This window comes from Asterias rubens, chromosome 3 (assembly GCF_902459465.1).
Source record: "Asterias rubens chromosome 3, eAstRub1.3, whole genome shotgun sequence".
NCBI lineage: Eukaryota > Metazoa > Echinodermata > Asteroidea > Forcipulatida > Asteriidae > Asterias > Asterias rubens.
In genome coordinates this window covers 21,728,756-21,749,554 of record NC_047064.1, presented here as the reverse complement: position 1 = coordinate 21,749,554, position 20,799 = coordinate 21,728,756, and the positions used below count along the sequence as shown (strand labels likewise).

Below are 20,799 nucleotides of genomic sequence, written 5' to 3'. Positions count from 1 at the left end.
TCTGTTTATTTCTGTTAAATATGACACATTATTATACAATTTTTGCGTATAGATCCGTCCAAGTGTCATGGGGAATTTTTGTGATGCGGCTGTATATTATATTGCGCTTTTTAAGCGGATGATCGCAACATGAGCATAGTCTATAAGGTTTTTTTCTAGATTTTCAAAAGTTAATTGTTGTTTGATTGTTTTTTTTCTTCTTTTTTTTATTTGTTTGTTTATTTATTTTTTAACGGTCAAGGCATGATAATGAGAAACGCTGCATGGTTGCTATTTCATTTTTTCCCTAAGATTAAAGAAGGGAGCTTTTAACTCTCACACACTCGAGAGCCGAATGATTCGAATGCTACCAAAAGATTTGTTTTTAAGCAAATAAGCCTGCGGCTGATACATCTTTTTCTATCAATAAATCTACATTTTTGGAAAATTACATGTTTGGTTGAGAAAGACTTGTCCGTGTTTGTAGAAGGCCTACTGTACTGTACACAGCATACATGGATGGAGCTACGATGGTCACGGTACTGTTGATGAGAGTGGGTCCCCCTAGAGTTTGCAAGCGCACACTCAGTATCACGTGGCATTTTTTGTTAAAATTGTTGATAATATAATTATTTGAGCTAATAAAATGAACACATGAGTAAGAACTACACACAAGTAATGAATAAATCTAGTTCAATATTTGTTATACCATGGAGGAATAAATAATAAAATTCATAGTTAGAGTGCAGGGCATGACTTCGGAGAAATGTTATATGGCACATCATAGGCTAGGCACAGTCACCCACCCTTATTGTTTGCAATGTAGAATTGTAGTAAGGAATGAAAAACAAAATGTAGTATTCATTATCAAATATTATGGCCTATATACCGTTTAATCAGATTTAATCAAAAAGGGTTATACAAAATCTCTGGTATTTGACGTAAGAAAATAATTATAGCATTTTCAAGGAGGAAGCGTTTTCTAAACATTTTGTTTCACCTTTGGCTCTTTTTGGCTACATCAAAAATACAACGAGTCGAGGGTTGTGTTTGGATTGCAGCCCCAGCCAATGCCTGCATTGCAAAGTTTGCGTTTGTAAAAGGCCCTAGTCTGTGCCCCCTCATTAAAGTACCATATAGGGAGACGTCCCTGACTTGGGTACAAGTCTCATTGGAGCATAACGCATTTAGGCATACATATTGCGTACGTTTTGAAAAGGCAGTGAATAAGCACAATGGCAGACCCAAAGAAAACAGAGAAGAAAATTGATCTTGGATTACTTGAAGAGGATGACGAGTTCGAAGAATTCCCCGCAGAGGGTAAGACAGAAACTCATTGATTCATTACGTGAAGTTAGTTTTGTGGTAGATTTACTGTGGAATAGAGTAAATATTAAAAAAAAAAAAATTATTTGTCGTGCGTGTTCATCATCAAAACAACTTGTCAGGCTTGTGTAGCGCCCTCTACCATTTATTGGAGCCATTCAATCAATGTTCCAAAATAATGAATGTCATAATTAAAGGCTTTATATACCTTTTTGGGGTGAACGGTTTGATTGTTTCCGATTGTTTTAATCCTATATAATTAATAAAAGTAGGCTAGTTGTATACAATTAAATGTACTGGTGAATATTTCATTTCAAAACTAAAAGAAAAGGTGGTAGCGAGCCTAGTGAATGTCCACCACACGCACGATGAAGGAATAAGGTTTATCGCGAATAGCAAAATATCAAGAGAGGGCACTGTTGAACCCACACAAAGGTATAGGCGTTGCGTGCGCGAGTCGTACAAACTGCATAGTAACCGCCCCATATTCCTTCCCACAATGCAGTGCGTTTCTGAATCACGATAAACCTTATTGAATGAAGAAGAAAACATGAGAAGTGTTGGATAACTTTCTGTATCCTGCTACTACTTTTTTCACTCATTTTTACAAAAGGGATATCTCATTAAGGTAAATTAGATAATTTATTATTTCATATGGAATGAAAAAGTGGTGGCGTCCAAAGTGTTAGTTACCAGAGTAACGCTTCTTACATCATTCTGAAATTTGTTAGGATTAAACATTAAATCTTTGCTATATAAACTGGCGTAGGAACTTCAAATCAAAGTGAAATCTTTAAAAATGCATTTTACTCCAAAGCTGCAGATTTCTTAGTTTTTAATTTTATTGCCATCATTGATTTATATTTTTATTACCAAACGTATACAGACCATTTAAGGCGAAAATACAACAAAATACCAGTTGGTTCGTCCCCTCCCTCATCCTTTTTAAGGCCACATCCTGTTTTTTTACAATTTTGTTTATATATAGATATTTTTTTTAAGACAAATTTTTTACTTAAGAATTGATAGCCAGTTTGAATTCAAATGCTTGGTAGCCACCTTTGAAAGAAATAACAAATAAAAAGGCCCTCATCCTCTTCTTTTTTGAAAAACCTAGACGATCAAGTAGTATTTATTTTTACTTGGCTTTAATTTAAATATTTATGTTTCTCCTTGAAGACTGGGGTGAAGACGCTGAAGACCCAACAGATTCCAATGTATGGGAAGACAACTGGGATGACGATAATGTTGAAGACAACTTTTCTAAACAATTGAGGTAAGATTCGTTTGAAAAGAAAAGGAGAGACTACACAAATCCAGTCCTCAGTAGCTATGGTCTTTTCATAACCTTCGAGGGGCTGTGTTGTCTTGATTCAAGCAGGTCTGTGCCTTTCAGGCATATCATGCGCGCACCCTCGCACTGTTATCATCTATAGATGGAGAACTTACGTGCGAGTGTCAAGTTATTCATTTTTAGCCAAATGCTTCTTGTAACCAGAACACAATGAAAAAAGTTCCTGGCTTGCATTTAATACTAAATGACAATTTTCTCATTTCTTTTATTAGGAAAAATAAACTTAAACATGTATCAAGCCAAATTTATTCACATCAAAGGTTTATTAAAATCAAAATGTTGAAATAACTGGGTGAGCATTCAGAAGACTACCATACACAACCTGTGTAGGTAAATAATTTCAAAGTGTTGGTCAGCTCACTGACAAATTTGATTTAGCAGGAAGGATCATTTAAGGGGAAGGTATACATTTGGTAATTACTCAAAACAAATATTAACTTAAAACTGACTTGGTAACGAGCATTGGAGAGCTGTTGATAGTATTATCTATGAATTAGCATAGATTTTGAGTTAGAGGTAATTTCTCACTAAAATACCAAAAGACTTGTAGCCAGAAGTCTTTTATTCCTATTTGAAAGCACAAATTCGTCCAACAAGGGTGTTTTTTCTCTCACCATTTTCTCCCAACTTCGATGACCAATTTAGCCCAAATTTTTATAGGCTTGTTATTTTATGCTTATGTTGAGATACACCAAGTGAGAAGACTAGTCTTTGACAATTACCAAACGTGTACCTTCCCTTCAAATTGTAACCGATCAATACAGTTCAACTCACTTTAAATTCACATTGCTTCTTACAGAGCTGAACTAGAAAAACTTGGAAAGAAAGACCAACCAGAACCCATGAAGACATAACACAAACTCAGCAAGGGGTCAAGAATCAGGGGTCAAGTAAAAAAAGGTTGTTCACTACTACTTGTTTGTACAGAAGAAGTAATCTTCAGCTATTTTTAGCGATGGCATCCGGAAGCAACACTGAAGACAGCTGGGGGCAAACACAACACGTACATTGTGTCAAGTTTAAGATTTTGTTTGTTTACTTATTGTTTTTTTAAGCTTATTTGAAGTGGATTGTTTTAACAATGAATTCAAGGAAAGACAAGTAAAGGCCTGGTAGTGCTATATTTATCGATTCAAGTTAAATTTGTAGCATAGTTTGGCCGTATCCGAATTGGTGGACGGTGGTTACGACTTCGGCTTTGACTGTTGCCAAGTATGTCGCCAAGGATGACCGTTACTTCAATGCATGATGACGCTGCAGTCCTTAGCTGTTGCCGTAGCCTCCAACATGGGAACGGCCTTACCGTGTAGAACTTGCAGCAGTGTTGATGATAGCTATGTGCGGGATGAAACCAAGTCATGATTTTAAAAAGACTTTAAGATTTTCCAATGAGAGTGCCCTTTTCAAAATGAAAATGGCCGTCTCTCAAAGATGAAATTCCAGACCCGTTAATGCCCCTTCAAAAGTTTCCCATAGACAAGAATTTTCAAATGCGAGTGCCCAAATTGAAAATTGCCTTGCCCTCTCTAAGATAGAGTTCCAGTTGTGGTGAAATAATTTCTTTTTTATCTCAAATAAAACTCATCAGTTGAGTTTAGAGAAGATTTCTTTAATCTTGAGTCGGAAGAACACCCAGAAAAATGACTGTAACCATCTCCAAAGCCAGGGCTGGAATTTCACACAGGCCCCAGGCCAGAAGTGCGAGGGGCCTGCATTTTTGTTAACTTTTACTCTTTGAACAGATTTAAAGATCAGCAAGTCAGAATTTATTATTGTGTATGTGTTTTGCTTTATGAAGACAAAGAAATAAATCCACTCAAATCAAATCAAGATGAAAATCGTACAAAATCTTTTTATTCTGAGTAAAGTACAATTCTGAATGCATGTAAAATTAAAATTTTGCTGTGAAAATCAGATTTTCTAACTGCCTTTGTGACAGTCTAAAGAATAACAAATACCATTATAAAATCGTAGAAATTCTACATAGTAACAAGATATACATGGCCGTTGTAATTAACATGATTATGTGGCCATTGTCAAGTAATATGAAGAACATGAAAGACCCTGTAAAATTAAATCTTTAAGAAGTAATCCTCAACCATGCTTAATACAAACATCAAATAGAGCACTGCAATCTTCTGTCGTGTGAGAATTTGTGGCTACAACTGTTGCTAAGTGTGTTGCTAAGGACGTTCTATACTTCAGCGCATGATGACTTGGAAATCTAGCCATAGCAATAACTTTAGCCGCTATTTCAGACACGCCCTTACCCTGAACAGAGCTACAAATGTACGTGGTAGAAATTATACTCATTCAGTGCGGTCCACGAGAGCACTCATGATTCAAATTAAGGAAGGTCGGATGGTCCTCCAGATTTGACATCTAGATTGGTTTTTGTGTTGGGTTTTTGTTATTTTTGTGTTGTTGTTATGCCACTTATTTTAAGAGTGATTACCAAACATATAGATTCCCTTAAAATATTTAATATAATAAATCAAACTACTATACAGTATCACAAAATACCAAACCAACCCGCACTTAATATATTTATTAACATTGCATGTCTCTCTCTAGTCAAACGTAGTCTTGGCCCAAGACTATGGTGCTTGATATTGGATAGTGTACTACGCGCGCCCGCCACGGTATGATTTAGTTAACTGGACAGCTTGAAATCTAGACTACACTGGCAAGCTAGTATAGTCTAGATTTCAAGCCGTCCAGTTAACTAAATCATACTGTGGCGGGTGCTCTTTGGCGATTCAACCGCACGTAGTACACTATCCAATATCAAGCACCATAGTCTTGGGCCAAGACTTGGTTAAACGCAGCAACAAATAATTTTGTGATTCTTCACAGTTTCCTTGATTACCATGACAACCATAAAACACCACTATGACATATTGAATTGTTATCTGTGTAAATGGAACTTACTGGACACCTTTGGTAATTGTCAAAGACCATTATCTCACATGCATAAAACAACAAATCTTTGAAAATTTTGAGTCAATTGGTCATTGAATTTGCAAGAGAATAATGACAGAAAAAACACCCTTGTTGCACAAGTTGTGTGCTTTCTAAAAAGGCATCAGGCCTGAAGTCTTTCAATATTTGAGTAGAAGTTGCCTCTTTTTCAAAAACTAAGCTACTTCTCACAATGTTTTATACTATCAACAGCTCTCCTTTGCTCGTTATACGAGTAAGTTTTTATGCTAACAATTATTTTGAGTAATTACCAATAGTGTCCATTGCCTTAAACAAAATTAAAACAATCAAAAACACAAATTTAAGGCAGGCATCTTTGCTTGGATGATGGTAAGACTTTAAGACTGCACATTGTAAGGTACGGAGGGCTCTACCATCTTCTTACGAATGACGAACACGATTCCGGCACAGAGTAACCCACCGAGGATAAACATTCCAAATCCAAATCCAATAAAAGTCCCTGAAAATTAAAAATATTAAGTCGTGAGAAACTCGACATTGATTCCAAACATGTGCCGAGGCCTTTATAAGGTGTTGCACCCTTTATAAGGTGTTGCATAAACTTAAAATTCTGTCAAAAATCTGTCTTAAAATGTTTATAGCATTGCTGAATTGAAAATCTGAGTCCTGGTCGTTACACTTATGTACTTTAAAAAAGCAAGATACTTGACCAAAAAGCTGTAGCTCTTGTGTGGTTTGTAATGCACGTAAAGGAACCCAGTTACACTTCTCTCTTAGAGAAGAGGTTTGTCCCGGCGGTAAAGGAACCCAGTTACACTTCTCTCTTAGAGAAGAGGTTTGTCCCGGCGGTAAAGGAACCCAGTTACACTTATCTCTCAGAGAAGAGGTTTGTCCCGGGGGTAAAGGAACCCAGTTACACTTATCTCTTAGAGAAGAGGTTTGTCCCGGCGGTAAAGGAACCCAGTTACACTTATCTCTTAGAGAAGAGGTTTGTCCCGGCGGTAAAGGAACCCAGTTACACTTATCTCTTAGAGAAGAGGTTTGTCCCGGCGGTAAAGGAACCCAGTTACACTTATCTCTTAGAGAAGAGGTTTGTCCCGGGGGTAAAGGAACCCAGTTACACTTATCTCTTAGAGAAGAGGTTTGTCCCGGCGGTAAAGGAACCCAGTTACACTTATCTCTTAGAGAAGAGGTTTGTCCCGGCGGTAAAGGAACCCAGTTATACTTATCTCTTAGAGAAGAGGTTTGTCCTGGCGGTAAAGGAACCCAGTTACACTTATCTCTTAGAGAAGAGGTTTGTCCCGGGGGTAAAGGAACCCAGTTACACTTATCTCTTAGAGAAGAGGTTTGTCCCGGCGGTAAAGGAACCCAGTTACACTTATCTCTTAGAGAAGAGGTTTGTCCCGGCGGTAAAGGAACCCAGTTACACTTATCTCTTAGAGAAGAGGTTTGTCCCGGCGGTAAAGGAACCCAGTTACACTTATCTCTTAGAGAAGAGGTTTGTCCCGGGGGTAAAGGAACCCAGTTACACTTATCTCTTAGAGAAGAGGTTTGTCCCGGCGGTAAAGGAACCCAGTTACACTTATCTCTTAGAGAAGAGGTTTGTCCCGGCGGTAAAGGAACCCAGTTACACTTATCTCTTAGAGAGGGGTTTGTCCCGGCGGTAAAGGAACCCAGTTACACTTATCTCTTAGAGAAGAGGTTTGTCCCGGCGGTAAAGGAACCCAGTTACACTTATCTCTTAGAGAAGAGGTTTGTCCCGGCGGTAAAGGAACCCAGTTACACTTATCTCTTAGAGAAGAGGTTTGTCCCGGCGGTAAAGGAACCCAGTTACACTTATCTCTTAGAGAAGAAGTTTGTCCCGGCGGTAAAGGAACCCAGTTACCCTTCTCTCTTAGAGAAGAGGTTTGTCCCGGCGGTAAAGGAACCCAGTTACACTTATCTCTTAGAGAAGAGGTTTGTCCCGGCGGTAAAGGAACCCAGTTACACTTATCTCTTAGAGAAGAGGTTTGTCCCGGCGGTGTGTCTATCAGTGTCTGCTGAATGTGCTGAGGCACCTTGTAAACCCTTTATTAGGTGTTGCATAAAATTTAGTCTCATAATTTCAACATTTGTTCAACAATCTGTCAAATGTTTCTGTCTGTTCAAGCCTTTAGTACAAGTTGGTAAATTTATGCGCTTTATAAGACTACATGTATATAATAAACAACCTAACCCTAAGAGGAAATATTTTTACTTACCCACACTAAAACTTGAAGCCTCATCATCTGGCTCATCGAAAGTAAACTCGGTCCTCAGTGAATTGGATTGAGGTGAAACATAAACATCCTGAAACACGAAAATTCAACAAGCTGTTTAAAGGCAGGGAATACTTTTGCTATCTGCTCAACAGGCTTATGACCATATAATATATAATGAAAGCATTTCGGTCCGGATTGGATCGAAAACTAAGGCCATCTACCCTATTCATTATATAATGAAAGCATTTATATAGCGCCCCACAAAGAACGGAGCGCTTTACAATTTACAAAGAAACAAACAATGCACAGACAAAGATACACAAAAATAAAAAAAAATTGTTTTGGTAAATAGCACTATTGTTGCGTTTATTGTTAGAAACAAGCCCTCTCACCTCTGAAATAGTTTAGCTTTAGAGAAAGAGGTAATTGTTCATTAACAATTTGAATCAGAGAAAGGCATTTGATTTGAAGCTTTGCTCATCTGAATGCACCCAATTCTATGCAAAAGTAAACTATTATTTCACAAGCACAACATGCACAAGTAAACTTACCCTTTAAAAACTTGCACTGAATTTTGTTTAAGTACACATAAAAAGAAAGTAAGTTTGCATTTCTGTTTACTAAGTTAAAATGTCATGTTAGGCAACAGTTGTACACCTTTTCATCGTTGATAAACAAACTCCGCTGGTTGGCATGGAGGGCCGATTGTTAGTAAAACATTCAGTCTAGTTTAAATCAAATGTTTTAACCATACTCAACATTTCCTGCAAACTTTCATTGAATAAAATACCTCCTATGATTGGTTGCTTTGTTGCCAACAAATTTAACACCGTTTTTGAATAGTTGTGTGACATTGTTACAAACTGTGGCTGTCTGTTTTTGTTTTGCATTTATGGCTTTCCATATTTTCCCAACCTCGGTTGGCAAAAACTTGGGCTGTGGCGTTGAAATAGAAAGGTATATATTTATGGACCTTTATCATGGTGCGGCCATCTTGATTTTTTTCCATTCAAATCAATGTAACCAAACTGAGGCTGGAAGGAGAAATAGTCTGGATGTGTTTTTGTAAAACAACTATTAGCATTCATTACTGTTATTGGATACAAGGATATGACCAAAATGGTGGCATTGGATTATCACTTGAGCTTGTCTTTGATTATACCTCTCCTTTGTGCTTAAAATCCAAACGTAGCTGCCCACTGTTAACAGCGTCTTCCAAGTTCATATACGCTTCGTCCAATGGTGTCTGAGATGTCGTGTTTACAGCGTTTCCTTTGACCCAAGGAATTCCAAGCAGCTGGAAGAATACAGTAGTAACACCATCTGAGCCTTTGGCCGCCTACATTATTGAAAATAATCAGTGATTTTATTATGGTTTACTTAATCAAAAATTTCATCGCAGCATACTCCTAAATTGCGACATAATTCACAATCATTAAAAAGCTTTACAATAGAAAATACATAACGAAAATATGATAAAAATCCCAAAACAAAGGCCTGGCAAAAATGTACAAACAGTTTGATTTATATACAATTAAAACCAGAAAGTTTGTCATATCGTACAAATTAAAGTGCAGTATGTCTTTACTTGACGGGCCAATAAAACTGACTGCTGTTCAGTGGTGAACCAGAGGGGGGATCTCCTTCTCTCCCCCAAATAAGATTTTGTTTAAATGGACAAAATGAATGGTTGGATACGTAAAATAGCCCGACTCAAGATTATGTCTCCCCCCCCCCCAAAAAAAAAAAAAGGAATTAATAAATAAATAAATAAAAAAATTAAATAAAAAATGAAAATGTCTGGTCATGCAACTGCTGTTTATTCATCCCAGATGCAACAGTATTAGGTTGATAGTATAAAACATTGTGAGAAATGGCTCCCTCTGAAGTAACTTCGACGACGACCACTTGAGCTATTTCCACAGGTTTGTTGTTTTATGCATATGTTGAGGTACACCAAGAGAGAAGACTGGTCTTTGACAATTACCAATAGGGTCCATGTCCTTAAATACACGCTTAGCGATAAACAACAGGGAACCTGCTACACACAACATACATGTTGTTCATTATTCTCTGACTGGTAACCAACAACTATATCATCTTTTATTCAATCAGCTTTATAAGTCCGGGCATGGTATTAAATACTTACAAACAGAGACGCAACTCTGGTTGGTGTAACTGCAGCTGCTTTAGCGATACTGTACTGTGCTCCATGGTAAAACTCTATGGTGTTATTCAAAATGTATTGACTGTAAGCTCCTGTAAAGAAAATAATGCAAAGATGTTTGGGATGCAACGCTGAAATAAGGGTCAAATTTAAGGGGGCACAGAATTTTTTTTTTTTTTTTTTTTTTGGGGGGGGGGCCAATCTTGCCAATACAATTTTTAGTTTCCATTTGCATTTTTCTTAAAGGCACTGGACACTATTGGTAATTATTCAAAGTAATTGGAAGCGTAAAAAGTTACTTGGTAACGAGCATTGGAGAGCTGTTGATATTGTGAGAAATGGCTCCCTCTGAAGTAACATAGTGTTTGATAAAGAGTTAATTTCATATATTAAAAGACTTCAGGCCTGAAGCCATTTATTATTCATCTAGAACACATAAAAAGTAACTTTGCAACAAGGGAGTTTTTTTTTTTCATTATTCTCTTGCAACTTCGATGAATTTTCAGAGATTTGTTATTTCATGCACATGTTGAGATACACCAAGTGAGAATACTGGTTCTTGACAATTACCATAAGTGTCCAGTGTCTTAAACAAGCATATTGAAAGCACATAAAACAAGATAGGTACATTTTCTGATCATCACCTTAACTGTGGCTTACCTTTGTTGGCAATGTCGAACGCCAACTCTTCGCTATTGTCGTCAGAAAAGCATGGTGAAAGATCAAAGTGAGAAGTACTTATGTTGTTCGCCTCAAAGTGGAAAAAATTTATGATGTAGTTGTGGTTGACCATTTCTTCTGTCCCATTCTGGTTAAAAAAAGAAATGTTTTGACACTTTATATTTGAAACAAAGCGCTCAAATCTGTCACTCAGTGATGCGCATGGCGCTCCAACATTATTACCCCTGGTCACTGGGTCATTTATGTAATTCCTTAAACCATCTCAGCTTCCTTGGGAGTATGCAGCATGTGCTGCCAAGTTGGTAGCGCATCAAGCTAAATCAATCACAAAAATCATCTCTGCCCTCACAGGTACCCATTTACCCCTAGGTAGAGAGAAGCAATTGTAGTTACTTGTCTTGCTCAAGGATACAAGTGTCAAGACCAGGATTCGAACCCACTTCCTGATTATTTAGCCCCCAGAACTTGAGTCTGATGTACCAAACCGCTCAGCCAAAACACGCCACTTAAATTTCACTGTAAACTTTGTTCCAAAGTCACTGACTTGTTTATGTTTCAGTATAATCTTTCCGTTATTTCAAAACCTTTTCATGTTAGTCATACTGAATGTCGTAACGAGACAATAACATTCTCTTCTCATTTGTTAATTGTTTTTACCTTCTTTTCACTCCATTGATATTTGGCCATGACGGGCATGTTGGAAGTATTCTGTAAACCGCCCTCAGTATTCCAGGTTGCCTAAACACACAAAAGAATGATAAAATACAACAAGTTAAAAAAAAAACCTATTTACTCCAGGAGTGAAGCCATTCACATGTACCTCTCACAAACAAACAAAAAGTAAATTCAGGACTACAAGGTAGCAGTTTGTATGGATTTCATCAAATTGCTTTTGCACATTTTGGATCAAGAAATTCTTCAAAGTTAAGAAATCAATTAATAGTGGATTTTTTTTATTTTATATTTTATTTATACCCATTTTTCATTAAAGGCAGTGGACACTCTAGGTAATTACTCAAAATAATTATTAGCATAAAACTTCACTTGGTAACGAGTAATGGGGAGAGGTTGATAGTATAAAACATTGTGAGAAACGGCTCCCTCTAAAATAACGTTGTTTTCAAAACCCCAGATTTAGAATTTGAGTTCTCGAAATCAAGCATCTGAAAGCACACAACTTCATGTGACAAGGGTGTTTTTTTCTTTTATTCTTATCTCGCAACTTCGACGACCGATTGAGCTCAAATTTTTACAGGTTTGTTATTTTATACATATGTTGAGATACACCAACTGTGAAAACTAGTCTTTGACAATTACCAATAGTGTCCACTGTCTTTAAACAAACTTTTGATTTTTACGAATTTTGAAATTTGAGTTAACAACCTTATAGCACTGAGCCAATGATTAATTGTAGGTACAACTTCCCCGAATGGTTCAATAATAATATAATATAAAGAATAAGAATTATTTTCATCTTACTGTTGAAAAGAAGAACTCCACTGTAATGTTGGAAATTGGTCTGTTTCCTGAACTATAATTGAGTTTCTTTGCAATCCAAGATTCTGTATCAATTTCTCGCAGTTTCGTCTTTGAAGGGAAAAACAAAATAATGATCATTACTTTGGTGTGATAGGAATATTCAGAATCTAAATGACTGATTCAGAGATATTCTGCTGGTCCTACTAGCTACACATTAAAAACAAATTACACGTATAAGATAAACATAACAGAAATCAAAAGTCAACTACGCTTTTACTTGTGTAAGGAAGAAATGTTTTTTGAAATTTACAATACCAAGAAACTTAAATAATGACATTTGAGTAATAATTTGGGATGCTGATCATCTGTATTTTGAGCTGAGAAGCTGAATTGTGAATGACAGGGCTACAGGCATGCAAGGGCACATTCGGTAATAATTAATAACTAGTTCTTATATAGCGCTATTCACAAAACCGTATCATTGCGCTATAGGTTTAGTATCCCAAGGTCATTGGGACAATATCATTCCTTGTAGCCAGACACATTGACCCATGTATGAACACAGAGCACAGCCAGAGATCATTCCTTGTAGCCAGACACATTGACCCATGTATGAACACAGAGCACAGCCAGAGATCATTCCTTGTAGCCAGACACATTGACCCATGTATGAACACAGAGCACAGCCAGAGATCATTCCTTGCAGCCAGACATATTGACCCATGTATGAACACAGAGCACAGCCAGAGATCATTCCTTGTAGCCAGACACATTGACCCATGTATGAACACAGAGCACAGCCAGAGATCATTCCTTGTAGCCAGACATTGACCCATGTATGAACACAGAGCACAGCCAGAGATCATTCCTTGTAGCCAGACACATTGACCCATGTATGAACACAGAGCACAGCCAGAGATCATTCCTTGTAGCCAGACACATTGACCCATGTATGAACACAGAGCACAGCCAGAGATCATTCCTTGTAGCCAGACACATTGACCCATGTATGAACACAGAGCACAGCCAGAGATCATTCCTTGTAGCCAGACACATTGACCCATGTATGAACACAGAGCACAGCCAGAGATCATTCCTTGTAGCCAGACACATTGACCCATGTATGAACACAGAGCACAGCCAGAGATCATTCCTTGTAGCCAGACACATTGACCCATGTATGAACACAGAGCACAGCCAGAGATCATTCCTTGTAGCCAGACACATTGACCCATGTATGAACACAGAGCACAGCCAGAGATAGAAATATTTTTACAGCGGGAGTAAAACCCTCACAGCATAGGAGAAAACCAAAGAAATTTACAGTATGCCAAAGTGATGAGATGGACTTTTAAAAAGAAATCTTTATTTTATATATTTTATTTTACTTTCTAAAAATCAACTGTAAATAAATACAAACTAAGGTCTAAAAGCCACATCTCATAAAGGTGATCCAATTGCTGCCACTTCCCACGGTTGTTGGTTCAAATCCTGCTCAGTCGGTTTATCTTTTTTCAACACCAAATTATCTTAAACCTACCTAGTCAGTTTCCCTTGTGGTTTATAACTTGATGAATAAAGGTGAAATCAAATAAACATCTTGTACTTACCAAACCCTGATACTGCCAATCGTCTATACCCAAATACAATAAGTTAGCAACATCTTTAATCTGAACATGGACATTATCAGGAGCCAATGAGGCATCTCCCCCTGCCAGGCCAATTGGAGTGATGTTGCAGGATCCATTGTTCAAATTGATTTGGTAAGTCAGTCCTGCAAAAAAGAGAAAATCAAACATTCATGGTATTTTTAAAAGAGAAAATATTTAGTAAAACCTTGAAAGATAAACAATACTTTTAAAAACTCTTAAAAGACAAAATTAGAAGTAGTTACAAGTTAACCTCTAAGCAGCATCACCACTTGCATTCTAGCTTTCTCCTAGAGACGAGCAGAGTATACTCTTCCAAATGTCGACACCACACCGGCTCTTTTCAGAGCCAACCCTTCTCCAAAAAAGCTTGTACAAATGGTTGTACCCAAAAATTTACTATTTATATTTATTTTTACCCTACATCTTTTCAAGTATGGAAAGCTTTGAGGTTTTTTTCTGTCAAATGTACACGTGATTTTCAGGATAAGCAAACAACAGCTGAATACCAGTAACACACAATATGCAACAAATGGAAATTCGGTTGGTAATCCTGTTTTTATCAAGGAAGAAATTTCATGTTAAGCAAATTTTTTTGCTTAGCAGCTCTATGAAATTGGGCCCAGGTGTAAGTTAAGTAAAATTTAAGTGATTTCTTTTACCTGTATTGAAATCATCCAGAGAGTGGAATTTTGTTGGAGTTCCAGAGATCAGTAGAGTGTAGTAAGTGGCACTCATCTTAGACTTATAGTTGTAAGCTTGCTGCAAATAAATAACATAACATAATTTCAAGATTTTTTTTTACTTACTCCAAGTTCTTCAGTCTAAAATTATGATGAACATTTATGATGAACATTTTCAAAACAATTCACTGCACAACTGGCTTGATTTTTCATCTCAACCAGAAAGAGAAGGTTACAGCTGATGATGATGAAAAGAAAAAACCTCAGGACCCAGTAAATTTGACTTGATGTGAAATGGTTCATACACTAAAATGAAAATTAGCAAGTCGGTTGTCCATCAAGATCATAACAAACCTATAGAAATTAACTTGGATTGAGTCGAGTCAACTAAGAGCTTTGCGAAATAAAGAATCGGGTTCCCTAAAATGACAGGAAAAAGATTGTTCCAAATCATTGGTTTAGCTTTTCTAATTTGTTTACCAAAAACTTTGTTTGCACGGAGACTACTCAAGTGAGTGATGTCAGTGTGGACTTAAGAAAGTGTACAGGAGTGTAATGTGACAGTAAATTTGAAAAATATATAGAAGTAGTTTTGTTCAAGGAGCAAGCTCAAAAAGAGTCTGTTCGCTAATCGGTAGACAATGAAAATATCTTCATGGTTAAACTCAAACATTTAAAAAAAAATTTAATGACATGAAATATTCTTTTGTACTACCTGCTCATCAGGATGAAAAAGTTAACGCACAGATATAAAAAAATTGTTGACTCTTTACAAGTTGAAAAATAATAACATATGAAAAGGGTAACCAGTGAGAATTTTCTTAAGGTCAGTATACTCACTCTTGCATAAAAGACGTTGTGGCGTTCTGTCGATACCATTTCGTAGTTTACACTGAAGTGATCAGGAATAACTGGGAATGGTTTGGGGCTTTTACGACCTGGACAGACCACTCCAAGATGAGGCTAACATTTAGGAGAACCAAAAAGAAAAGAAGTACTTTCAAAACAAAAAAGAAAATAATTTCTTTCAAAACAACCTTGTTCATTTGAATTTAAGTTTAATACCCTTAAATGGATGTGTGTTAGCAATGTATGATCAGTATACTCTCCTGAATTCGGTGGGGCTCGAACCCACAACCTGTACAATTCTATAGCAGTGTTCTTTTACAACAGCTTTTGTTTTTCTCCCGTAAAATAAATGAAACCCCACAATGAAAGATAGTAAGATCTACCTACTTGAGTTTCAGACAAAACGTCTCTATCACAACTTGTTGAACGAAAATGGCTTGATCTTTCAGAATTTTGGACTTTGAAGGAATTGTTTTAACGTATGACCCAGTGGTGTAACCAGAAGGGGGAAGGGGATGGGAGCCTCCCCCCTTGCTCAGAAACGTTGTGTCCCCCCCTTCTTCCCCCGGCTTAATGAGATTTGTTTTAAATGCACAAATGAATGGTTCAATAAATTAAAATGCCTCTCCCCTAAGAAATGTGTTCCCCCCTCCCACCCCCCCCCCCACCCCAAATAAAAATGTAGTGGTTACCTTACTAGAATGGCCAATCTTAGCTTGGGCTCAGTGGAACCAAATGAGCCAAAAAGTGAGAGCCGAGTAATAACCAATCATGTTTGCTGCAACCTGACATATCTCAAAGTTTCTCAAATTAGCGGCTACAGCTACGGCTGTCACTAATGGTGTTGCTAAGGATGCTGTGATATACTTCAATGCATGATGACTCAAGAATCTAGCCATAGCCCTAGCTGTAGCCGCTCCTTTAGACACTGCCTAAATTTACCTCAAATGAACGGTCAGGAAATTCTGGATGGTACTGCACATCAAAGAATTCATATACATGGCTGTAGTTATGGGTTCCATTCGAAGGAACAACTTTCCCATGTATAAACTCCCGATTAGGAGCTGAAATTTAAAAAAGATAGAAATTTATAAGTAATTTCATTCATAAAATTTAATTTAAATTTTACCACATACTAAAAATATTTTGTAAATGTTGACTCAAAAGAGATACATTTGGTAATCTCTTAAAATTAATAGCAAAAAAAATGTTTGGTTAGAAGCCTATGCTAGCTTTCTATATAAAGCATTTTGAGAAACATTTCACTCTGAAATAATGTGGTTTTAAATGTAAAAATGCATGTTTTTACGCCCCAAAATGTAAACCAGTAACACTTCTCAGATGGCTTATGGATTATTCTTCATGGATGGACATAATCCGCTCCTGATTCCACACGCTGTTTGAAATGAAATATTCACATGTTAGTTTGTATTGTATATGACTACATTTATGTAGGATCAAAACAATTGAATGGTTCCAAAAACCACCTTTTGAAATGAAATGTTCACATATTATATGTGTGAACATCTACATGTATGAAGGATGCACGCCTACACACGCCTACACGAACACCCAACCATCAGAACACTCTCATATCTGCTCACAACCGGACTTTCTCCTTTATTGCTCCGCGAATATTGAACAACCTCCCAGTACGCATCAGAAATGTAAACTCTTTGCCTTTGTTCAAAAAGTTTCTCAAAACTCACTTGTATCAGATGTAATTTGTTGTATTTATAGTTCCATTGGTTTTGCTCTTTTCAGCACTTTGATCTTGATGTAAAGGCACTTTATAAATATTTAGTTGTATGTATGTGTATAAAGATTAAAACAATCGAACGGTTCCAAAACCACACTTGGCTCTTATGAATGAGATGAGATTACCTCTGCCGTTTAGCTCCAATCTTAACGGTACCTCCCTATCACCATATGCACCAGAGTAGTTAGCTACAGTGAAGTAGTAATCCAACAATGATGTACTTCCTTGTTCCTCCTGGTACAGACAACTCTGCCAATGGTTAGCTGGTATACCTCTAATGGTCGTCTGTCCCATGTAGGTCTCATTATACTGGGCGCCAAAGCGGAATATATCATTAATGTTACCAATGTGAGCTGTGCCGTTGACTATCTGGAAGCCATAGATGTTGAAACTGCTCGCAGTGACTTTCTCTACCCTGCAACTTCCATCTGTGGAGAAATTTGTTGAGATTTTGAATTTCTTTCAAGATGGTTGCATCTTTTCTCAGGAGATACTAAGGGCCTTGACAAGAGGCAATTTTTACAGGCAAATTAGAGGCAACTGCAGTGCAAATAAGATATATTTTGGCATTTAAATTTACTCCCCAAAAGTTAAATGTTGGAAATTTTATTGTTGGCCTGTTTTGTCTTATCTATCCAATTGATATGCATTGATTAACAGGTAGGCTATAAATTGTAAGAAATTGAATTTTGTCCTTCGATCCCTGCCCTTTCATTTCTGTATAGGACTAAAATCTTAACTTTAAAGGCCATTGGTAATTACTCAAAACAATTATTTGCATAAAAGCTTAATTGGTAGCGAGTAATGGAGAGCTGTTGAAGTTACATATTTTTTGAGAAAGAAGTAATTTTCCACGAATTTGATTTTGAGACCTCAGAATTAGATTTTGAGGTCTCGAAATCAAGCATCTGAAACCAAACAACTTTGTGTGACAAGGGGGTCATTATTATCTCACAACTTTGACGACCCGCAGGTCTACTATTGTATGTAAATGTTGAAATACACCAAGTGAGAAGACTGGTCTTTGACAATTACCAAAGGTGTCCAGTGTATAATTAAATTGTTTTACCTGAACCAACATGGAATATCTCCTCCGTTGTGTAACTAACAACAGTTTGTGAAACTGCGCCTTTCCATATGTTGTTTACTGCTCCACGATTACTGACTCCATCATAGAACTCTATCACTTCAATCGTATGATTCCATCCTTGGATATTAGCCTCAACCTGTAATTAGATTTGAAAGGGCGTATTTTGAAGGAAAAAAACTGTTATGCAAGTTTACAAAAAAACAGAATAACAATGAGCAAATACAATTAGCTGTTTCAATCTGCTTACCACCCAAGTCCCAAAAGGACCTAGAACAATTGAGTTTAGTTTTAATTTGAAAGCTATGAAGTTCATTATTTTTCTTTTTTTAGAAACATTTTTCTGTAAAATATTTTCCTCTGAAATGATTCATATTTGAAAAAATATGAAAACCTTTAAAAACGCAAAATGTGTTTAATGCTGGAAATTGTGGTTATTCACCTTTTTTCCCTTTAATTTAGTGTCCATCACCACTTTTTTTAATACTACTGCTTTCACCATTCTTGTTTGTCCGCTTCACTCAAGTTATCTTTTTAAAATTGTATTTAACATAATATTGATAAATGTGACCATCCACCACCAATGGGCTGTAAAGTTGACACTTTTACTGTTATGGGCTCAATGCATTTTTGGAGAGAGTGTGTAATCAGCTTCAAAATGATACCATCCACATTTAAATTAGACTTTTCTTGACGAAGTTATGATTTCTCAAAGCCACCTACTTTTTTATTCAGATTTCTCAAAGATTTCTTGAAAACCCAAACAATTTAATAGGCTCTGCAATGTACAAGTGCAACTTTACAGCCTATTGGTGGTGGATGGTCACAAATATTTAATGTAATTTAGTTGGTAACCAAATTCCATTCGTCTTGACTTTTTATTTGGTGATTTTTTTAATAAAATATTAACCAAAATTAAATTTTAATGAATTTTGAATTTTGCATTCACCTTTAGCATATATTTTTCTGGTAGGACTGGGAGAGGGGGTCCAACGGTTGGTCCATGTAAGGTGCAGACATCACTGTCTGGTTGTGATTGGACTCCACTTATGAGGCATAGGGCAGCTAGAAGAACTAAAAGTGCTGCCATGGTCGTCTTCTAAAACTAGAACACACGATTGAATAAAGAGGAAATACATCATTTTGTTGACTCTATAGATGGAAACTTGCATCCGGTATAAAGAATACATTAACTTTGATTTCACCTGTATACACTGATGTGTGTTAGTACGTTCTCAAGCTCAGTGAAAAATATCACAGGCATATAACTCGGGTAGGATTCGAACCCACGACCGTTGAAATTCTTAGAGCACTATCTTAAATAAATAATACAATGATAAGTAAATAATACAATTATGTTCCATCATTGAGCACCATAAAATCAGTGTCCTTGCTTAGAAATTATTTTGTTATCAAGTAATAAATCACAAGGGAAATCGACTAGGTAAATTTTTATTAATTTAGATCTTGCAAAAAACAAATTGACTTGCAATGAGTCCGATTTGAACCAAAGACCTCCAGATTAAAGTGCTGGCTCCATGCACCAAATTGATGTGAAATGTATTACTTTTTAGAAAGTGTATTGGTTTTACAAGTAGGCCTAGTTTAGTCATTATCGTTAATCAGAAAAGTTTGTGTCCTGCCACCACTTTTTAATTCGTTATGAAATAAAAATATCTAATTTACTCAAATGAGATAAATTCCTTCTTTTTTTTCTTCTTCTTTTTAAATGGATGGAAAGTGACAAGAAAAGATTTGTCTTTATTAACTTTACCCAATACATGCAACTTTTCAACCATCCTGGTGTACAGACGTCCCCCTACTCCCCCCCCCCCCCCCCCCCCCCGCGGGAGTGTTACTGGTAATTAGAATATTTACATCAATAATTCTATCTCTGGTCTGACCATTTAGAGGTCCTTGCTCTATGGTCACAGCATCGAAGTTTGCGACACACAAGGGCTTTAGTTTACACTCTCAGCGCCAACCATCTCGATAGCTCTGAAGACCATCCAAACAAACCATGGTCACTCCTAATTTAATTTCTGCCTCCATGATTCAACCGCTCTTACTCCATAGTTGAACCAAACACAGTCATCATAGCCGTGCAAACAAAACACCCCCATTAAAAACATGCCCTATTTATTACATCGTCATATCATAGAGCAAGGAGGGAGGCATTTAGAGCAAGGACCAGATATATCCAGCGCTTGGGCCGGCTGGTCACTCAATTATCACGAAAGGGATTTTGCATTATCCTCTCAAACCCGCAGGCAACAAAATAATTATACAAACAGTGCTCTTCTAATTTCGGTGATCCCTAATTTCTACTTACTTTGAAGACAGTAGATCGACTTCCTCTACGATCAAGCGATGATGATGATATTGATAACAAACAACGATACACCAATATGCCAATCATACGTACCTGGCCTAGTATTTTGTAGTGGCGGTACGACAGGTGCGGTTTATTGAGCTGTGCCGTGTATCAAAAAGGCTCACTGCACACAATCAGGTTGCGCGGTCTAATAAGCACACACAACAATAAAACCTGATGTTACGCAAGCTAATCATAAAGGCAAGATGCATCACGTGGAAGTTATTAT

At 36.9% G+C, this 20,799-nt stretch overlaps 2 protein-coding genes across 3 annotated transcripts; one reads left to right on the top strand and one right to left on the bottom strand.

Moving 5' to 3' along the window:
• Positions 1-1,171: 1,171 nt before the first annotated feature.
• LOC117287893 (26S proteasome complex subunit SEM1-like) lies at positions 1,172-3,833 on the top strand. Its single transcript, XM_033768496.1, has 3 exons — positions 1,172-1,299; positions 2,485-2,581; positions 3,459-3,833. The coding sequence occupies exons 1-3, from the start codon at positions 1,215-1,217 to the stop codon at positions 3,511-3,513; spliced, it is 237 nt and encodes a 78-aa protein (XP_033624387.1). The 5' UTR covers positions 1,172-1,214; the 3' UTR covers positions 3,514-3,833.
• A 2,038-nt stretch (positions 3,834-5,871) lies between these two features.
• On the bottom strand, positions 5,872-20,668 carry LOC117288500. Of its 2 annotated transcripts, none has more exons than XM_033769382.1 (15): positions 20,622-20,668; positions 19,146-19,301; positions 18,179-18,335; positions 17,235-17,537; positions 16,293-16,414; positions 15,342-15,464; positions 14,481-14,580; positions 13,780-13,943; positions 12,170-12,277; positions 11,348-11,428; positions 10,670-10,817; positions 9,992-10,101; positions 9,005-9,181; positions 7,843-7,930; positions 5,872-6,101 (listed from the first exon to the last, which is right to left on the bottom strand). In XM_033769382.1, the coding sequence occupies exons 2-15, from the start codon at positions 19,284-19,286 to the stop codon at positions 5,980-5,982; spliced, it is 1,944 nt and encodes a 647-aa protein (XP_033625273.1). In that variant the 5' UTR covers positions 19,287-19,301; positions 20,622-20,668; the 3' UTR covers positions 5,872-5,979. The 2 variants fall into 2 exon arrangements, with proteins under 2 accessions (XP_033625273.1, XP_033625272.1); XM_033769381.1 differs by lacking the exon at positions 20,622-20,668 and adding an exon at positions 20,529-20,617.
• Between the last annotated feature and the right edge of the window lie 131 nt (positions 20,669-20,799).

What these genes read in the sequence shown, in the direction of transcription:
- LOC117287893 (XM_033768496.1), top strand. Translation starts at nt 1,215, where the DNA reads ATGGCAGACCCAAAGAAAACAGAGAAGAAAATTGATCTTGGATTACTT. An exon ending in CGAAGAATTCCCCGCAGAGG is followed by an intron (nt 1,300 to 2,484) that starts GTAAGACAGAAA and finishes TTCTCCTTGAAG; the next exon opens with ACTGGGGTGAAGACGCTGAA. An exon ending in AACTTTTCTAAACAATTGAG is followed by an intron (nt 2,582 to 3,458) that starts GTAAGATTCGTT and finishes TGCTTCTTACAG; the next exon opens with AGCTGAACTAGAAAAACTTG.
- LOC117288500 (XM_033769382.1), bottom strand. Translation starts at nt 19,286, where the DNA reads ATGGCAGCACTTTTAGTTCTTCTAGCTGCCCTATGCCTCATAAGTGGA. An exon ending in TTCCTGACCGTTCATTTGAG is followed by an intron (nt 15,465 to 16,292) that starts GTAAATTTAGGC and finishes CCTAAATGTTAG; the next exon opens with CCTCATCTTGGAGTGGTCTG. An exon ending in GTTCGACATTGCCAACAAAG is followed by an intron (nt 10,102 to 10,669) that starts GTAAGCCACAGT and finishes TTTTCTTTACAG; the next exon opens with GAGCTTACAGTCAATACATT.